Genomic DNA, 20,331 nt, shown 5'->3' on the forward strand with positions numbered 1-20,331 from the left:
TTTAGTACAAGGATGAATAACCACACCTATGTTGTAGTAAATACATAATAATTGACCATGGTTATATGTATATACACAGTAAATTTATCTCCACGTGTGTGGTTGTTGATAGATTGCTGACTTAAAAATAAGAAAATTGACCGTTTCTAAGAAATCATTTGAAGTATAATAGCTATTTTATTTTATTTTTTAAAAATAACTTCCGCCTCCGGTACGCAGCGCAGGAAGAGGCGGGGCTTCCGTGTACGACGCTCGCCCTCCGTTGTTCATTCAACATGGCAGCGGGACCAATTTCAGAAAGAAACCAAGGTAATTGCACAATAAATATGCACGTCTCAGCTTTGTGATTTGGTAATTTTTGAATTTGCTTATGAGTTACATCCTTAAACTCTCCACTCTGTTTTGTTGCGTGCCGGTGGTCGCCTGGTTAGCTCACAGTTAGTGTGGTAAACAACCGGCTGATCACATGGAAGTGTTCAGTTGTCGTTAGCTTGTCTTGCCGCTAATTTAACTCCACACGTCAAATTCAGTTACTTTAATTCTTCTTATATGCTTGCTGCAGAGGAAGCCACACATGGAGCTGATTTTTTGATTGAATTTCTTCATTGTGGCGGCCATTGTTCCCAGCGTATTAGAAGCATAGCTATCGTTACGGTGGCTAGCAGTTAGCCGATCAAGCTAACAGAACTAACAGCTAGTCTGTGAGTCTGTGACAAAAGTCTACGATGAGGTTGACCAAACAAATTACCACACGTTGTTTCTCGCACTATTTAGAGATCGCTCTGTCGCAAAAGTCTAGTTTTCAGTACTTTTATATAACATTTGTCAAAGTTATAAATGGGATGTATGGTTAGAATCTCAAAGAGATAGTTTTACATTGTCCGTTTCATTCAAGTGTCAGAAATGTCACACAAGCTTATCATTTGGCCTCCGTTACAGGCTTTTAAAACAAAAAAGCCACATTATTTATTATTATAACAGAACGAGACAATGTTCTGGGCGACTTCAAAACTAGTAAGAAGTAGTGCTGTGTTATTATTTCGATCATTTAGATTAATGTTGATGTCATTCTGTAATCCCAATAGGGTAGATGTTGTGAAGATCAGGGTCATAATGCCAAAAATGATCTCAAATCCTTATCTCTTTCTCTTGTTCAGATGCCACTGTGTATGTGGGCGGCTTGGATGAGAAAGTGTCAGAGCCGTTACTATGGGAGCTTTTCCTGCAGGCTGGTCCTGTGGTCAACACACACATGCCCAAAGACAGGGTAACTGGTCAACACCAGGGTGAGTATCAGCTATTATGACCTAAAACTGTGATTACCAAGGCAGCAGCTCATCTCTTTATCATAGAGCTGACTTTTTTCTTTCTCTTCAGGCTATGGCTTTGTGGAGTTCCTTAGTGAGGAGGATGCTGACTATGCCATCAAAATCATGAATATGATAAAGCTCTATGGAAAACCAATTCGAGTTAATAAGGCCTCAGCGCACAACAAAAACTTGGATGTGGGTGCGAACATCTTCATTGGTAACCTGGACCCGGAGATCGATGAGAAACTGCTCTACGACACATTCAGCGCCTTTGGTGTGATCCTCCAGACGCCAAAGATCATGCGGGACCCAGACACCGGCAACTCCAAAGGTTATGCTTTCATCAATTTCGCCAGCTTTGATGCGTCTGATGCAGCTATTGAGGCCATGAACGGCCAGTACCTCTGCAACAGGCCCATCACAGTGTCGTACGCCTTCAAGAAGGATTCCAAAGGAGAGCGACACGGCTCGGCCGCAGAGCGACTCCTGGCTGCACAGAACCCCCTCTCCCAGGCAGACAGACCTCACCAGCTGTTTGCAGACGCTCCCCCACCACCCAGCGCTCCGACACCGGTCCTCACCACGCTGGGAGCTGGGATGCCCATGCCAGGTATGACTGGAGGAGCGTGGTTACACAGAACAGATGTTAGAGAGTCAGAGATGTCTATTGGCTCTCTTATTATCTGCTGTACTTTATTTAAGTGCACAGTTGTAATCAGTGATGTTGGTGTGTTTGTCTTGTATTACATATACAGGCATGCATCTTTTGTCTCAGTAGGTGGTAATGAGATTGATTTAATTTAATCTTGAGTGATGAAACTAAAACTGAACATGACTGCTGACAAATGGCTATGATGACTGGAGTATTTAACTAATTAGTCAAACAGCTTGACTTTCCGCACGCACACAATATGAAATTATTGCTTAAATTGTAAACACATCTTGTTTCTGTGCAGGCATGCCACCTCCTGGTGCTTTCCCTCCTGTTCCTCCCCCGGGATCAATGCCTCCAGCGATGCCCCCCAATATGCCCATGCCTCCGAACGCAGGGACACCGGGCCCACAGGGTGGCGGAGGCGGACCTCCACCTGGACCACCACCCTTCCCTCCTGCCAACATGCATCCAGGTTACAGCTTGTTAATGCTTAAGACAAGTGGAAAGTTACACAACAGCATATTGACAAAGTAACAAATGAAAAATGTATTGTTTCCATCACTCAGGTATGCCTCAGATGCCCATGCCCCCGCCTGCTCCTCCTGGCATGGTGCCTCCACCTCCTGCTCCTCCAGGATCAAATCAACCACGGGCGCCGCCTCCCCCTGGCATGCCCCCACCCCCGCCCATGGGCATGCCACCCAGAGCACCATATGGACCCCCCATGGGTGAGCATCATGGCTCTTTGTTGTCAAATAAAAGTCTCTTCTTCTCACAAACACTAGCTCTGTCATGTGAGAGAAAAATGCTTTTCATTTTATAATTGACTCTGTGCAGTGTTGTCTGTAAAAGAACAACTGAAGTGTCAATAACTGTAGATTTAATCATTTGTGGTATTGACACGTACCCATGTTGCCATGACTACCATGACATATTAGCTACCGTGGGCATACCTTCTATTGATGAAGCTAATTTTGTTTCTGGGACATATCAGTGCAGTGAATTCTTACAGGACGATTTAGCCATGATTAAAAAATGCTGAAAAGATGAAACAGTTAACAATCGTCTCTATCAAAAATGGTAGATCTGTATCAGACAAGACATAGATGAGACAGGTCTGTTAATGGCTGACGTAGGGCGTTGGTGATCAAAAATGGTCACAGTGTCTAAATGTTGGTCCTGAATTGTTGAAAATGCCAGAAATCAGAAATTTGGGCCCAAATTCTCACAATGTAGAACACGTTTACCACAGCTCAAGCTCCTTTTCATCTATCTCCTCCTCCTCCTCTTTTGAGGTATTTCATTGCATAAAAGCAGCAGCGGCATTGACAGAGCTTGTTTATTATTTTCAAACATAAGAGTGCCATAGACGAGAGATCACAGAACACCTATATTATGATTCCTGAATGCCAAAATATTGTTCATTGTGGTTAATTTTGTGGACCCCTCTTTATCGCTCTCAGGTCCACCTGTGCCTCCAGGTATGAGAGGACCGCCTCCTCCCATGCCTCCACCTGGCTACGGTGCCGGTCCTCCTCGTCCACCACCTTTTGGTTTCCAGAGAGGACCACCAATGCCGCCAAGGCCCCCTGGTGCCCCACCACGTGTTCCTATGAGAGCACCAATGCCACCGTAATCCATCTCAGGATGGCAGAAACAGGCTCGCTTTTTTTTTTTTTTTTTTTTAACATCTTTAGATCTACTCAAATTTGTAATAGTGAGAATAATTTAACCACCTGTTTGTTTTTTGTTTTTTTTTCTGGGTCATTGTACAGATGAAGGACCCTCGATGAATAAAGTTTTTAGTACAAATTTTGGACGTATTCTCACCTTAAATATCACTTAATGGTCATTTTTATTTTTGCAGAACAGCACATAGCGGGTCAAATTTCCTACCCTTTGAATAAAAATATAAAAATTTTGCTTTAATTGTTTGTACTAAACAAGAGATGAGAAGTTAAGCAGATACCTAGGTCATCTACGGGGCCTTCTTTAGGTCAATACCCAACCAGTAACACATTCAAAATAACAGGTTTCACTGCTGAGTGGCATCAGTGTGCTTGGAGAATCCTCTTGGCAGTTAACACGTCACAGAGGGAAGAGTAATTGCGTGATAAACACTGATAATAGCTGCATTTTATTTAGGGTTCCTGCGTCCTGGCTGCTGCTTCACTGGCATTGCTTAATGGGACACTTGTGAAATGGAGCCATCAGTTACGTCACTGGCTCCCCCTGTGGTTTTACTGCTGTGTTATACTGCAAGCCAAAATGTCCGCTGTTGGAAAAGGCCAGTGCTTTTAGATATTTGTTGTGTGTAGGAGGAGGTTTTGGCCAGAACAAGTCACCAGAAGAACTAGTTAACAAGCTCTAAGACAAAGTAATTCTAGATCTCATGGCAGTATGACCAGTAGTTGTTATATATTGCTCTAAAACAAAGTGTTCACTTCGTAGATGGACTGACCAACATCACTGTGCTTTGGCTGCCACATTGATTGTATGGTCAGCAGTACACAATCAAACTAGTCATGTTGCTTGATTGTGTTGGTAAAATCCAAGCAGCATGAGGTTTACTCAGATTTACAGTCAGAACCTAACAGTACATAAAGCAGTTAGTGCATGTACAAAAACTTGCATGTATTTAGTATAGTCTTACCTGTTAGTAATATTATCATGTATTACTGTTTACACCACTTACTGTCAGACAGACTAATTGTCAAGTTGATATGACATGTACAAAAGACTTACTGAAAGTATCTTGATTCTTCGTCACATTGACAAACAAAATTGCAGATTAGTACCTGAGAACCTGTAGATTACCACCACACAGTGTTGCAGAGCATTGCACATTGCATTACTGTTGCACTACTGTGCAGTCTCATGTGTGTGGGGGAAAAAAAATCATATTTGTGTCCACAAATAGACGAAGATAATATTTTATATGAATGGTACAGGGAGATGACATCACTCTGTGTCAAGGAAGTCTTAGCTTTCTTCGTGGCAAAAGTCTTGATGCAGTGAAAACTACCAAGACGATGGCAAGTGGTTGGCATGGCAACCGGAGTCAGGTGTGCTTACACGTGTCTGTTGTCCGTGCAGACAATTTGATGTTCATGTGTACAGACAAGCATTTATTAGAGACATTAGATAGATGAAGATGTTTGTGCGCACAGGCGTGTCAGGTAAAAAAAAAAATCGGCGTTTCTTAAATTTGGTGCACAAACCTGTCATCAGTGTGGTTGCTTTTAAATGTGGGAAAAGCGCAAATTGCACCACCTTAAAGGCGCAAGCTAAGAAAAAGCTGCGGCGGAAAAGTGGAGAAAACGAGCGCAGATCGTGTGCGGATACATTCGCCAAATCCCCCCATTTACACACACACCCGCCCCCCCTCCAGATACGAAAGCGTTAATGTGCTCGTGCGCTCGTGAGGGTTTGCATGGGGGGAGGGGACCCCTGCGCATCACTTGAGTGAGTGAGTGTGTGTGGATGGCGTGGGCTTCTCTCTCCTCTCTCCAAGCCGCACAGCATCATCACTCGGTTCACGGCAACAGCCTCGTACGCATCATCATCCTCCTCCTCCTCCTCCTCATCCTCCTCATCATCACCATCTCCGGGCTGAAGAGGGATCGCGCGCGTCGCAAGGAAATTGAGGTGAGATTAAAATTCAAGAATTGCTTGGTGGCTCGATGGCGTCTTGTTGCGGTTTTCTTCTTATATTAAGATATCATGAGGAAGAGGTGATGGGTGTGTTCTCCGGCCGCTTTTGCTTCACAGAAATTAAGATCGATTTTGTGAATCGAGACACTCGGCCTATAATTTAATCCAAGTCGTGACAAGCTGCTGGCAGTGATTTCTAAGAATGAGCGCAGATGTCGGGATGCAGGAGAGCAGACAATCGGCTGGTGCTGGTGACAGATTTATATTTTAATCCGGCCGTATTTGTAGGCTGTGTAAATTGGCCTGTTAGCGACAAGGCCTTTTTTTCTTAGTGTCAGCGAAGACAGTTATGGCTGGATTGGAGGCTTAAATTCGCACATTTTTAATCAGACTCTTGCATTGACATTTTTCCTCTGTCGCCTAATTGCTGCTTGTGAAAAATAAACCTGCAAGAGGCTGAAACACTAAAACATCACGGCGCAGATATTAAAACCCAAACAGGCCTGTTAAAGAATAATACAGGACTATATTCATGTTTTTTTTGAATGGAGGGGTTGTTTCTGTCGTTGATGCGATGTTATCTTCAGGTGTCCAGATTAGTCATCACGACACTCGACTGATAGAGATCTCCCGTTGCTTTAATAAGATCGCGTGCATGAGATGTGATGGCTATCTGCCCTGCTTGGCCTTGCAAGGAAGTGGTAAACTGATGCTGATTGATTTTTTTGGGTGAGGGAGGGGGAAGAAATAGTAAAAGGTTTCTGACAGAAACCAGGGAGCAATCATTTCCATCCTCCTCCTCCTCCTCCTCCTCCTCAGGCCTTCCTCTCCTCTCCTCTTCATGCTCTGGTGGGGCTGTTGTGTGTAGCAGGCTGCATGGCTGCATGGGGCTGTAGAGATAATGTCAACTTGACAACAAAATGGTAAGGGATGAAATGAAGAAGTGGGAAAAGGAGGTTTTAAGCTTTTATTTGGGTCTGACTAGTCTAAATCTGGACTTTACAGGATGTTCAGTATGTTATGGGAGAAACAGTGTGAGGAATTACAGAAAGAAAGGCTCAGGACTGATGTTTGCACCCATATTAAAGGGTTATGTTTATTGCACAGTGTATAACTCTGCTCATTTAAAAATACCATTTAAAATAACATGTTGGCAGTGGTTGTGATGAAACAGATTGTCAATGAGCTGTAGGTGCAGCCTGTACATTTTCAGTCACGGTTGCATTGTTTTCTACTGTCGCGTATTAATGTTTTTGTCGTCTGTTTTGTTTTTATTTGCTTTTGTTCCAAATTATTTCAAAATCTATCTGATCTCTGGAGACATATAGCATGTCTGTAATGTGTATTAACAGCCAAATGATTTACTGTGGTTGATATTTGTTATGTTCCTACAGCGACTCATTATTTTACTTTAGCATTCAGTTTTTTGAAATGAATATTGACTTGTAGCTTTGCTTTCTATTCTGTGTAAACACTGTCCTACACACCTGTACAGGTGATCTCAGTTATTCTGGCTTTTTCTTTTCTTTTCTTTTTTTAACAGCAGCTGATATTCACAGCAGGAACATCATGAGTGTAAATAACAAAATTAGTAATGGCTGAATTCCATTTAGCTGCTTCAGTTTCAGGGTCCTGGTGTTGTTCATGGTGGCTTATTAAGACATTTAAATAGGACTGCACCATTGTTAATGTTATTAGTGACACCTGTGTCAACCATTTTGCCTGATGACAAAATGGTTGAAAACACCTGTGCAGGTAGGATGTATGTGTGTGTGCTTTGAGATAAAACAGCTCTGTTGTTTTCTTGTTTGCTCATTGCCCCATACTCTCATATTATTTTACACAGGCCAGTGTGCTTGTGTTTTGTAAGGGATAGTGACTACAGGCCTGTAAGTGCATCCGTCTGAGATATTATTAGGTTAGAGTCCTACAGTTTAGCCTGGCTGACCAGGCCTGGTTGGGTTCCTTTGATCGGTGCCAGTAAATCTGCTCGTCATGCTGACAGTGAAGGATCTGCGGCCTCGTGACATCTGAGTAAAATTTAACATAAAACAACTGAACCATGTGTTTGCATTGAGCAGGATACAGGTGATGGTATAATTCTATGTATATCCTGTGTATCTAGAGTTGAAACTATTAGTTGATTTACAGGAATTATCTATTTCTGTGGATTGATAACTAGTAATTTTCTTAAGCATAGATGCCAGACATCCTCTCCTATCTCATAGATGCAAGGATTTGCAGCTGCTCTCTGATTTGTATAATTATAAAATAAATATTTTTGGCTTTTGGACAAAACAAGTGATTTGACAATGTCACTCGAATGCTCTGGGTTATTGGAATGGCTGCTTTTCACTATTTTCTGTCATTTTATATAAATGAAATGACTAATAACAAAAAGAAAAAACTTAAACATTAAGCATTTAACAAATTATGTCTGTTTGCAAACAACCAAAATGGCAATTTTACTGGTGTTATTGAACAAACTTATCATTAAACAGTTACAGTTATTCTTCTCATATTGTTTATCCTATATATATATATTCATATTTGACTGTGTTTATGTTACAATAATTAAAAATATAATGTAGTATCTCTCCATTAGAATTATATCCAGGGAGTATGGACAAGGCTTTGAGGCAGCATTGAGACCATCATGTACGGCAATACACTTTACAGAAAATAAAAGTTAAATGCAGGAAGAAGATAATAAAATCCTGTCTCTGGCCTTGTGCATATACCACATACCTGGCAAACATTTAAAGCTCTGTCAGGCCTGTTATTACCTGTCAGACCTTGTTTTTGAAACAGCGGTCTAAGTGAGCACTGCAGAGATGTCTCTCATTCTCTGTCTGTTGTTTCACTGCACTACAAATCCAAACTGACATGTTGTTTTAGTTCATGGCGACCCTGAGGCACACAGCATCTTACCACAGAGACATATGGATGTAGGTATCACCAATGAACTACTATATACGAGTCACTGGCTTATAAATGTTCTGTTGGATAAGTGTTTTTCAAAAGGAGATATGATATTGCAGCAGACAGTAAAACAGACAATCCAGTTTCGAGCTTTGTTTTTCTAATTTCAAGCCTAATTTGTTTTTGCCACAGAGCAACTCTAAATCAGCAATTATGGAATGTTTAGTTTTATTTGATTAATCTATGAAGTGAACTTGATTGGCAGGTTTTCGCTCTTCATGTATTATTTTCAAACCTGACATTTAATCACTTCAAGAATTTGGATTTTAATGGAGGATTTCGTGAATGACACAATAAGATTATGTTATGGGTTATCGGACGACCACGTAAACAGCAAAGACCTTCCAGAGATGTTGGTTTTCTATGTGTCTGAGCTTCTGGACCATTATCTCAGTCACATTAGATTTGAGTCATGGTGATGTACTGTAGCTCTTCACCCTGAACTGAGGCATTCAAGACATTTCCGCACCAACAAACATCCATTAAAAATCACTCTCGCTGTTCGCGGCTTGATGTCTCGCCCTGTAATTACCCGGGTCCATCTGTGACTCAGCAGAGAGCACATGCTGGGCAGATATGGAAATGCAACAGGTGTAGTCTGGAAACACATCATTAAAGGCTGGTTAGGTGATTTGGTTAGCTCAGTGAAAGAAGAAGAATGGTCAGTTCAAAGAAAAAACATGTGTCTGGACAGTTAATAGGAATGGCCAGATTATGAGATGACATTTTGTCATTTTGTAGTTATTCTGTATCTTTGTAGTCATTTTAGCATTTGTGTAGTCGCTTTGTGTTTCTTTGTAATCGCTTGCCATCTCTTTGTTGTCATTCTGTGACTCTTTGTAGTCATCTTGCATCTCTGTAGTCACTTTGTGTTTCTGTGTAGTGACTTGGCATCTCTTTGTAGTTTTGTGTCTTTTTGGTTGTAGTTTTGTGTCTTTGTGCTGTTGTTTTGCCTTAGTTTATAATGATTTTGAATCCAGCCTCTTTGTAGTTGTTTTGCATCTCTTTGTGATCATTTATGTGTTTTTGCGGATTTTTGATTGCTTCTCAAACCAGAATTGTTAACAGGTCACCAAAATGTACATAGTTGCTTTTGAATCTCCCACCAAATGCCTCCATTCTTCACAATGCACCCTTTTACGACTAATTTATATTTCCACTTTCTCCCTAGACATAAGAAGAGTCTGTTGTCAGTCAAGTGAACTCGGAGTCAACTCTTCAAACCTGTGAGGTGTATCCTGAACAAACTGAGGTGCCAGCACGTTCAGGTTGCCTCTTTACACAACATTTGACCACTTTTGCATCTTCTGAACCTCTTTAAAATGGAGGACGGCTACCAAAACCGGACTGCCTTCATAAAAGGTGCCAAAGACATTGCCAAAGAAGTCAAGAGGCAAGCTGTTAAGAAGGTTGGTCGTTCAGTTGATCGGGTTAGCGATGAGTACAGCAAACGCTCCTACAGTCGTTTCGAAGAGGATGATGATGATGACTACCCAATGCAGGGAAGCCAGGATGGAGGCTACTACCGTGGAGACAGCCAGGCGGCCAATGATGATGAGGGCGGCCACAGTGACTCCACAGAAGGTCATGATGAGGATGATGAGATCTATGAAGGCGAGTACCAAGGAATCCCCAGGGCTGATTCAGGCAAAGGTAGCCTGGCTGGAGGGCCTGGGTCTATGGGGGCCGGCGCTCAGCAGTTCAGAGATATCGGGGTGTCCGAAGCACAGAGGAGGAAGGACCAGGAGGAGCTGGCTCAACAGTACGAGACCATTTTACAAGAATGTGGTCATGGGAAGTTCCAGTGGACCCTGTACTTTGTGCTGGGGCTGGCTCTCATGGCAGATGGTGTTGAGATCTTTGTGGTCGGGTTTGTCCTCCCCAGCGCTGAGAAGGATATGTGCCTGTCTGAACCTAACAAAAGCATGCTAGGTAAGACTCTAACTCCTTCTCTGTGTCATAGTTGACTTTTATATAAAAGATAAGTCTTCCAGTATAATATGTTTTCTTATTGGCAACAAATCCCACAAAGAAAAGTAGTAGTCATAAAAAGTATTGACATTGACTACAGAGCTCCACTGTTGTCCTGAAACTACAAAATGCACATTAATGCATGCTGGTTGTTCCTTTGTTATGATGAACATGGGCATTGTAGTTTAGTCACACATACACAGTCTGCTGCTGTAAATTCTCACTAAAGCATCCAAATGTGTATTAATCCTTTCCTGAAAATAGTCCCCGAAAATTACAGTGTTTACTTCTGTTTAAGTAACATTTGCTAGTGTTCACCTGCTTATGGAAGAGTCTTTTTAAAAATACACAATTAATTATTGTGACTTGTTTATGTCTTAAACACAGAATGGGTTTGGGGCGAGAAACAAACCAACTTATTTTTGGTTTTGGCATTTTCATTGGCATTTGTTGACAATAATATTTAAAAAAAAAAAAAAGAAGAAGAAAAAAAACTTTTTAATTAGAGAAGAGGTCTATCACTCTATTCAAACTGCTGTCTGCCTGTTTTGTGAGAGCAGCTGTCAACAGAGTAAGCATGAGCATGTAAACTCATAAATAAAGATGTAAAGGACAGACTCACATCTCTAGCAGGACAGAAAAAGTTGGTAAAATCTTTCACCAAATAATTTAACAAAAACTGACATTTTGCATTTGTTGTCTCCACAGGTCTGATTGTATATTTTGGAATGATGGTTGGGGCTTTCCTCTGGGGGGCTCTGGCTGACCGGATAGGCCGTCGTCAGTCTCTTCTCATCTCTCTCTCCATCAACAGTATTTTCTCCTTCTTCTCCTCCTTCGTCCAGGGCTACAGCACCTTTCTGTTTTGCCGGCTCCTGTCAGGTGTTGGGTAATTGGAAAAATTATTTTCTTTTTCAGTCTGGGCCATCTGGACTTCAGTGTAACGTTAGATATGTTTAAGTTTACAGGGAGTGTTGTTCTACAATACAATCTCGCAGGGCCAATGGAAACACAAAACTGTCAAACTCAAAAATCAGGTTAACATGATTATATAACCATCTCAATGCAATTACACTAATCAAAACACTCATAATTAATGGGGAGTTATGATATAAAAATGAGTGACCAGGAATAAATCTGCAAAATACTGTCTATATTTTAAGAATATATGTCACAAAATCAATAAACCTACCTTCCAAAAGATATTTGCTGAACTATGTTATACATCAGACCACACCATTTTCAGTTATACAATGTGATGATGATTACTTACAGATGTATCTTGCTGTTATCCGTTCAGTTTTCAGTCTCTTCCAGCATGTAGTAAAGTTTTTGAACACTCCAGGTTTTATGGCACCAGAGTCTTTACATTATTAAAAGCAGCACTCTGGTTTAGTGAAGTGGCAAATTGAGACACTGAAATCATTTCCATTTGTGCTCAAATCAATCACTTTCCCACTGAGCTTCTATGAGTTAGTTTTGCACCATGGTGATGGAGTAACACAAGCGCAGAGGGGTTGAAAATAATGTTAACAAACAAGACAAACCAGTGCAGTTATTTCTAAATACAAAATGCTGTTAATCTGTGTGCATCCCTGGATCTTCACTTCTGGGCTCAGCTGGTTTCTGATCTTTACAGGATCGGTGGCTCAATTCCCATCGTGTTTTCCTACTATTCTGAGTTTCTGGCCCAAGAAAAGCGTGGTGAACACCTCAGCTGGCTCTGCATGTTCTGGATGATTGGGGGAATATACGCGTCTGCTATGGCCTGGGCTATTATCCCACATTATGGTGAGTACAGTAAAATATCACTGAAATGATAGTGATGGTAGTGATTAGCTGCTTCTTCAGTCTTAATAATACCACAAGTGTTCTTCCAGAGAATTAGACAAAAGAAAAAAGATCAATACTACTCTCAAACTATATCCGACCATTAAATATAAAGCTATAGCCAGTTAGCTTAGCTTAGCATAAAGACTGCAAACAGCTAGCCTGGCTCTGTCCAAAGGTAACAAAATCTACCTACTGGATAAAGGTAATGGTCACTATATGTAATGTCTTGTTTTTTGGATTATTGTTTGGCTCTGACTAGTGGACACTTTACACAACCAAGAAATAGACTGGAATGAACAATTAGTGAGCTTTAGATGTGGTGGTAGGTGGATAGGTAACAAGTATATTTTAGAAAATGTCAGATTATTCCTTGAAATTTAGATATTATTTTGAGCTTTGATTTTAGCAGCAGGTGAGCTCTTTGGTGGAAAAAGCAAAGGTTCAAGCTTGTTTCCTGGCAAACATCTTTCTGGGCACACTGCACTGACCTCTGACCTTTAATCTCCCTGGAGAGAAGAAGAAATAAAAACACAGTTCATACAGTGTCACATCAAATTAAATATATTCCAGACTGTGTTTTATGAAGATTGACCATATCTGTTATTGACTTGAGGAGACTCATATTTACAGAGTGAAATATAAGTTGTGAGCTCATTTCTTTGCCTTGGTTTGTTTGCTTTTGTCTCCTCAGGATGGAGTTTCCAGATGGGCTCGGCGTATCAGTTCCATAGCTGGCGTGTGTTTGTGTTAGTGTGTGCATTTCCTTCTGTTGCAGCCATCGCTGCCCTCAGCGCCATGCCAGAGAGCCCACGCTTTTACTTGGAGGTTAGCAGATGTGTTTGCTAAGAGTTTGTCCCTGTCTGGCAGTAGTAGCTGGTTTTACTCCAAGAGTGTGTACTGACGCAGTTCCTAAAATCAAATATGAGATGCCTTGGGTAAATATGTTAAATCAGCGTACAGCGTGGCATTTACTTTTTCTCTCAAACAGAACGGCAAACATGACGAAGGCTGGATGATTCTGAAGCAAGTTCACGACACAAACATGCGAGCGAAGGGATACCCAGAGAGGGTGTTTTCTGTGAGTATCTCTGAGAAAGTCAACAAACACTCATATTGTTTTGTTCAGCACAAAAAACACTCAAATACACCCACATGACTCACTTTATGTGTTTTCCTTAAAGTCACTGAGCAGTAGTGGACCTTCACAGCAGGAAAGCCAAATATAGTTTTAGCAGTGTGAGCTGACAACAGCTACTACATAGACTGTGTAGTGAGACAACAATGAGGTAGGTCATTACTTTAGAAAAAAAACCCTAATAATCAGGTACATAGGGATAGTTCCTCTTTACTTTGACACTTAAACATCTGCCTCCATATTTCTTACTTACATTTGAGTGCGTTGGCAGTTGTAGTGTTATCTGCCTGGAGTTCCTCTCTGGAGGACACATAGCAGCAGGAGAGAGAACCTCTGTAAATCTCACAGCAGTTAAGAAACCATGACATCTGGCTGAAGTCGTGCCTCTAAAGGACTTTTGTCTCTTTCGCCCAAGGTCACCACAATCAAGACGGTGAAACAGATGGATGAGTTGGTGGAAATTGGCACAGACACTCCAGTCTGGCAACGCTACAGAATGAAGATTATGAGCCTCTCCCAACAGGTGAGTGAAGCCGAGCGAGGAGGAAAACTCTCGTGGTTGAAATTTAATAATAATAGTTTATTAAATCGGATGATTTAAGATGATTGTGAAACGGCTCTGTGGTCCCATGTGGGGTTTGTTTGAGTCAACAGGAGATTTGTGGTTGGGTGGGCGCTTCTGAACCAAAACTATGACCAAGTGCCTGCAGCCAAATGTCTCCTGAGATTACAGCTTTAAACCTGCTGTATTACAGTTATTATTCAAGAGTATGAGGCTGAGGCCTTTTACAGCCAGCCCTGAGCTGTAAAGTGAATCTGGCATCAATGGAAATAGTCAGTGTGGATGAAGGCGTAGGTGGTAGCAGTCCAAGTGTAGCTGAAAGGTTTAATCATCATCTATTTCCTTATCATTTTCTTGTGTTCTTGACCTGCGTCTGATTTTGTGACTGAATTAAACCGAAAATCAACAAACAATTACAGTTTATTTCCATCACATGCAGATTTTTTTGCCGCTTTTTGTCTCTTAAAATTACATTGGGTGAAACTAGCTCAGACACTAATATACATGTTTTATAGTAATTGTGACTAAAGCAGTGACATTTATTTTACCTTTGTTTTTACCATCAATGTGTTTAAACTTGTCTTTTCATCATGTTGTGCACTGTTGCAGCACCACTGCTCCAAGTAGAAACTTTACCAGCTTTGTGCCTGATTTTTAATTCAGCCCACGTTCTGCCACACACACACACGCCTACACCCTCCATCTTCTTCTGAGTCTGCTGCTGCACCACCTTCTGCTCAATGCCTCCTGAGAAAAGTCTTGACAAGAAGAGTCATGGCACAAAAAATGTAGTTTTATATAGAAGGCATTGAGAGTCCATGCAGAGACTTTTGGAAAACCAGCCTGGATACTGTCACATTGCATTCAAGTTTCCCCTTTTATTCATAAAGTTCACTCTAGCTTTACAAGCTGCATGTTCCTGCTCAGAAATATCACATCATCAGATTAAAGTAAGAGCATATGCAATATGTGTCTGAACTGAATTTGGTCTTGCAGGCTTTCTTTATTCATTATGTATTAAGTTGTCTGTTTTCCTGTTCCTCTGTTGCAGATACGGAATAACATTCTCGCCTGCTTCAGCCCCGAATATAAACGGACAACTTTCATGCTCATGGCCGTTTGGTTTACCATGTCTTTCAGGTAAACAGAAGACTCATAAAACCTTTTCTAAATTGTGAATCACTTTCACTTTTGATCCTTATTTAATCTGTTCTCGACTCTTGCAAATTTGCAGCTACTACGGCCTGACGGTGTGGTTCCCCGACATGATCAAGTACATCCAAAAGCAGGAATACGAAGCAAAGACAAAGACCTTCACCAAGGAACGAGTGGAGCATGTCACCTTTAACTTCACCCTGGAAAATCAAGTGCACCGCCAAGGACACTACTTCAACGACAAGTAAGCAGTTTGTGCAGGATGAAGCTGATCAGTCACTGGTCAGATTTAATACCACAGCGTAGAACAGTTTACAGATATGCAACAATGTATCCTGTTTACCAGGTTCCTCAACCTCAAGTTGAAATCCATGGTGTTTGAAGACTCTGTGTTTGAGGAATGCTACTTTGAGGACATCACCTCCACACACACCTTCTTTAGAAACTGCACCTTCATTGCAACTTTGTTCTATAACACAGGTAAATATGAACAGAAATTCATCAGTGTGTTCAGTAATGATTTACATCAATGTGGAAGTCTGTATCATCATGTAGTATTTCTTAATTATTTAGTCAAGAGTAGAAAGCTCTGAGAGTTCTCTGAAGTTTTCAAATTGATTGTTTTGTCCCAGGAACACAACACAAAGTTATTCACTTTGAAATTCATGGGTTCATTTTTTGACCACTTGAGGTCAAAGCATCAGGCTAAAAACACTAGTGATATAAAATTGTTGTGGCTAATGTGAGCAAACTGTTCCTTATTTACTCATTAGACACAGAGCAACATTAGCATTCATCTGGAGTCAAGTTTCAAGCCACCCAACCAACATTAGTCTAATATTTGCTCTCCTTTTCTGATCTGTTTTTGGTTTCCAACAACTCCTGAGAAAAATATTTCTCTCTTTAACTTCTAAACACTCCACTAAGTTCACCAGCTAGCTGCTAACTTTATGTGAGATTCAGATTCAGTGTTTTTTTTTTTTGTGCTGAAAACAGCTGCATGTTGTAGCTGATGAGAAAACTGAGACTGAACCAACACAGTACAGTTGTGTTATGTGAAATCAAAACAATGAGTTAAGAGACACTAAAACACTCTGCAGAGCCAAGGAGAACCCAGAGTCAGGTGATAATTCTCTGTGTACGTCTCAGTGATTCATTTTATCCATTGTTAGTATTGTTGCAGCTTAAAATAATATATAACAGAGATGAACAGTGGGCCTGCTCTGCGCACGTTGACTAATCCTTTCAGCTCTAGCTTTGATGAATCTGTAGGGAAGAAGTTTGTAATGATCACTGTGCTTTTATCACACTGCTGATCAGCAAAAACATGAATCAGCTGAGACTGAATATGAATTTTAATTAACTTTATAGCATCTTAAAGTAAAAAACAAACAAACAAAACAACAACAACAACAATAACAAAAAACGACACACACACAGTAGTTCAGCAGGACTGTTACTATAGAAACATTGTGATACTAGTATCCCTGGGTTACCCTGACGCACAACTGTTACCATGGCAGCGTAAACAAATTAAGCCCAGACTTTCTGAGGGCAGAGAGATGGGATTGAAACAGTGCCTCATGATTAAGGAAAAAACTGATGCAAGAATGTGTTAACTGGATAACCAGAACCAAAACTCATGTTGAAACTAAACAGACCAGTGTAATAACTGTAACTATTAATCTGCCCCATAAGAACTTTCTCCTCATGTGCAGTTATTTTGTTACTTTTTCTCTTCTTAAATGTGCCTGTGTTTTTTTATTTATATTTGCTGCTGTACTTGAGATTTTTTTTCTAGAATGTCAACCTCTAAGATAATTATGATCACCAACTTATATATATATATTAGTATCTATAGATCATTCATATGTGATCTGTCACTGTAAACAAAAATGACAAAACAGACAGAAACACAGAAAACTCGATTTTATTATATGAAAGTTCATGGTGTGTTGTTGGAGGGTTTTTTGTAATAACTGTGCAGAGTGTGGTTTTGATTTCTGCTTTAAATCAACATGTCAGATTCAGAGCTGGGAAACACATCTGAGAAACCAAAAAAAAAAAAAAATGTTCTCAGCAAACATGCTGTAGCTATCCATCCAGCTCTAAGCTGTGAAAGATTTAGTTCTGAATCTCAACATCTTCACTCCAACAGTCACCGCAGCTTTTACAGCAGCAGTTTCCTCTCATCCCTGAAGCCAGTGATACATTCTTTTATGTTTGTGTCATTTGTGCATCTAAAAGTTTATGATCATTCAGCTCTTTTATGCCTGACTCCCCTCAGTAAAACTATTATTGGTTATTGGAAGCGGTTTCAGCAGAGTCATCAGAAAATCTAATCATGCAGTTTTCAGCTGCTGTGGGGAGCAAAGTATAAACAGGGTATAAAGTAACAGGCCATCTGACCTCTCCTGACCTTTTCTGTTGTTTTCCTGGTATACTGTATATTTTAAGAAGTCCAGAGGAGCAAAGGTGATTTCATTAGATCCTGTTTTTTATGTTTAGTCTTTGCCTTAAAGGAATTTTGATTAAAAACAGACAGAGAGTTGGTTGTGTGGTGGCTGTATGAATGTCCTGGCTGCTTCTGCTGGGAGATCATTTAATCCTGCCTTTCCCTGTTTTAGGAAAACTATGTATGCAAGGATGTAGGTTTGGTTTCAGAAGTGGGAGGAATGCAGTGAAGTCACACATTTTTCAAAATCAAAAAATAAAAATGCAATGCACATTGTGGTTTCTGTAGTATAACAACAAATGTAAATCTTTTTATTTTTGAAGATCCTACCCTACTTAAATTCATGTTATGTTCCACTGACACTGACATCTTTTTTACTCAGAAGACATTCAGAGGAGGTAAAAATATATTTTCAGCCCTGAGTGCCTGCATGTTACCTGAGAGGCAAAATCCAGGGCAAAAAAAGATTTGTCAAATCTCACAGTAACAACTCAAGGTGCTTTAGATGATTGTGTCAACATTTTGACTCAAAGAAATGACATTTCCTCTTGTGGAAATTATACTCTTGCATTTATTTATCCCCTTCTCAAGGATTCATACATATTTCTTATTCTTTTGATTCAGTAGTATCAAGCATTGACACTTCTCTCTCTCTTTCCTTCACCAGATTTGTTCAAATACAGGTTGGTCAACAGTAAACTAATCAACAGCACATTTCTCCACAACAAGGAGGGCTGCATGCTCGACTTCAGCGATGACTTCAACAATGCCTACATGATATACTTTGTCAACTTCCTTGGCACATTGGCAGTGTTGCCTGGCAACATTGTGTCGGCTCTATTAATGGACAAAATTGGCCGTTTAAGGATGCTGGGTAAGTAAATCCAGGCACTGCAGATAATTCACTTGTGACCATAGAGGCTGTTCAACTTAATGTAATTCTCATTGCTCTCTCATAACAGCGGGATCCAGTGTCATATCTTGTGTCAGCTGTTTCTTCCTGATGTTCGGCAACAGTGAGTCGGGAATGATCGCCCTCTTGTGTCTGTTTGGTGGCATCAGCATTGCCTCGTGGAACGCCCTGGATGTGATAACAGTGGAGCTCTACCCCTCTGATAAAAGGTAACATGAGAGCAGCTTTTTCCACTGCTGTCAACACAGAGAAGATCTTACTCTGTGTTTTCTGTCTCCATGTCATCAATCCTCATATACACAATAGGTGGTGGACCATATTCATAGCGTTTTATTGGTTATTCCTATGTTTTGTTATTAATACATATTGGTTTTTTTTTTATCATTTACTTTTCTCTGTATTCCTATTTCTGTTTTATTTAATTATATGTTCTTTATTTTTCTTTTTTTTCTGGTGGAGCTTCCTGCAGATGTGCAGGTGCAGGTTGTTTCTTTTGATTGGTGATCACATGATGTCAGACTTTGCTCTGATGAAGGTTTCATGCAGAAATGTGACAGCAGATTTCAGAATATCAACGCGAGAGGTGATTCTTTTGCTCTTTTGACCTCTGGGGTTTTACCTTTTTTCCTGACTTTTGCTGCTGGGGAACAACAAACGGAAAAGCTAACATGTTTCCTCTTACGAAGATATATCAGGTGGCAGTACCTCAAGAGGTAACACTTCTAAGGCTACCTGGATTCCACTTTAACGACCTTTAACAGTTTTGATAAAATAATCTAAAAGAAGTTTTTCAGTTGTTAGAAGCTGTTGATCAGCTGTTTGTGCTGGGAGGCATTTGATTTTTCTTTAACAAAAGTGATTTGTCTCATGAGCAGAATTAAATTCCTTTCAAATTTGTTTTATAAACGTAACTTTGCTCTAATACTCGTTAAACTTACATTATTAAATGTGTTATATTACCATGCATATTGTTACTATGGATAACAATATGGATTTTGTCATAGAATAAACATATTATATCTTATTTTGTCTGATTAATTTCATTTTTATTTTCAAAAGATGTGTAATCCTCAACAGTATGTTCATTCATGGTGCTGAACACAAATTCTTCCCCACATATAAGCAAAGATGGTCAGTTAATGTTTGGTACAAACCTAAATTAAAAACATGTTCTCTCATAAAAATAAATTAAAACCATTATGTAGATTAGGACCTTATGTGAGGATAAAATGCTCCATGAGTCAAAGTGCAGTTATGTTCAATTAAATTTAATTGTCTGTCTGAAGAAGTAAGGCTGTGATTCTAATGTGATTTGAGTCCATCTCATGTTTTATTGTTCATTTAAAATATTCTTTGATGATTCCTTTTGGTTGGGTTATTGTAATGTTATGTGTTTTAATGAGGGAAATGGCAAAATGGCAAATTTTATTTATAAAATCTGTGAGAGGAAAAAAAAGTCTTTTCTTCCAATGCAGAGTTGAATATTTGATTGTTTTCTTGTGTCTCTTCAGGACCACAGCATTCGGCTTCCTGAACGCTCTCTGTAAGCTGGCGGCTGTCCTGGGCATCAGCATCTTCCAGTCATTCGTCGGCATCACCAAGGCTGTGCCCATCTTATTTGCTGCCGGCGCGCTCGCTGCAGGTAGTTTCCTTGCAACAAAGTTGCCTGAAACACGAGGCCAAGTGTTGCAGTAAAGGAGAATGAC

The 20,331-nt window shown here is 40.3% G+C and overlaps 2 protein-coding genes across 3 annotated transcripts in view; both read left to right on the plus strand.

Moving 5' to 3' along the window:
• Positions 1-227: 227 nt before the first annotated feature.
• sf3b4 (splicing factor 3b, subunit 4) lies at positions 228-3,777 on the plus strand. The gene is made up of 6 exons (XM_018698102.2): positions 228-309; positions 1,158-1,286; positions 1,378-1,920; positions 2,267-2,437; positions 2,532-2,693; positions 3,429-3,777. The coding sequence occupies exons 1-6, from the start codon at positions 276-278 to the stop codon at positions 3,599-3,601; spliced, it is 1,212 nt and encodes a 403-aa protein (XP_018553618.1). The 5' UTR covers positions 228-275; the 3' UTR covers positions 3,602-3,777.
• Positions 3,778-5,183: 1,406 nt separating this feature from the next.
• LOC108898156 (synaptic vesicle glycoprotein 2A) overlaps positions 5,184-20,331 on the plus strand; it is a 15,424-nt gene continuing 276 nt past the window's right edge. The window contains exons 1-13 of one of the 2 annotated variants that reach the window (XM_018698036.2): positions 5,184-5,613; positions 9,773-10,533; positions 11,281-11,461; positions 12,212-12,363; positions 13,097-13,230; positions 13,394-13,483; positions 13,956-14,063; positions 15,154-15,242; positions 15,337-15,501; positions 15,604-15,737; positions 18,380-18,586; positions 18,675-18,834; positions 20,137-20,331. The exon at positions 20,137-20,331 is cut by the window's right edge and continues 276 nt beyond it. In XM_018698036.2, the coding sequence (XP_018553552.1) occupies positions 9,924-10,533; positions 11,281-11,461; positions 12,212-12,363; positions 13,097-13,230; positions 13,394-13,483; positions 13,956-14,063; positions 15,154-15,242; positions 15,337-15,501; positions 15,604-15,737; positions 18,380-18,586; positions 18,675-18,834; positions 20,137-20,320 (2,214 nt within the window). In that variant the 5' untranslated portion in view covers positions 5,184-5,613; positions 9,773-9,923 and the 3' untranslated portion in view covers positions 20,321-20,331. Of the gene's footprint in view, positions 5,614-7,272; positions 7,708-9,772; positions 10,534-11,280; positions 11,462-12,211; positions 12,364-13,096; positions 13,231-13,393; positions 13,484-13,955; positions 14,064-15,153; positions 15,243-15,336; positions 15,502-15,603; positions 15,738-18,379; positions 18,587-18,674; positions 18,835-20,136 lie in introns of those variants that run through there. The other variant, XM_018698037.2, reaches the window with a different exon arrangement.

Source organism: Lates calcarifer, linkage group LG3 (genome assembly GCF_001640805.2).
Source record: "Lates calcarifer isolate ASB-BC8 linkage group LG3, TLL_Latcal_v3, whole genome shotgun sequence".
Lineage (NCBI taxonomy): Eukaryota > Metazoa > Chordata > Actinopteri > Centropomidae > Lates > Lates calcarifer.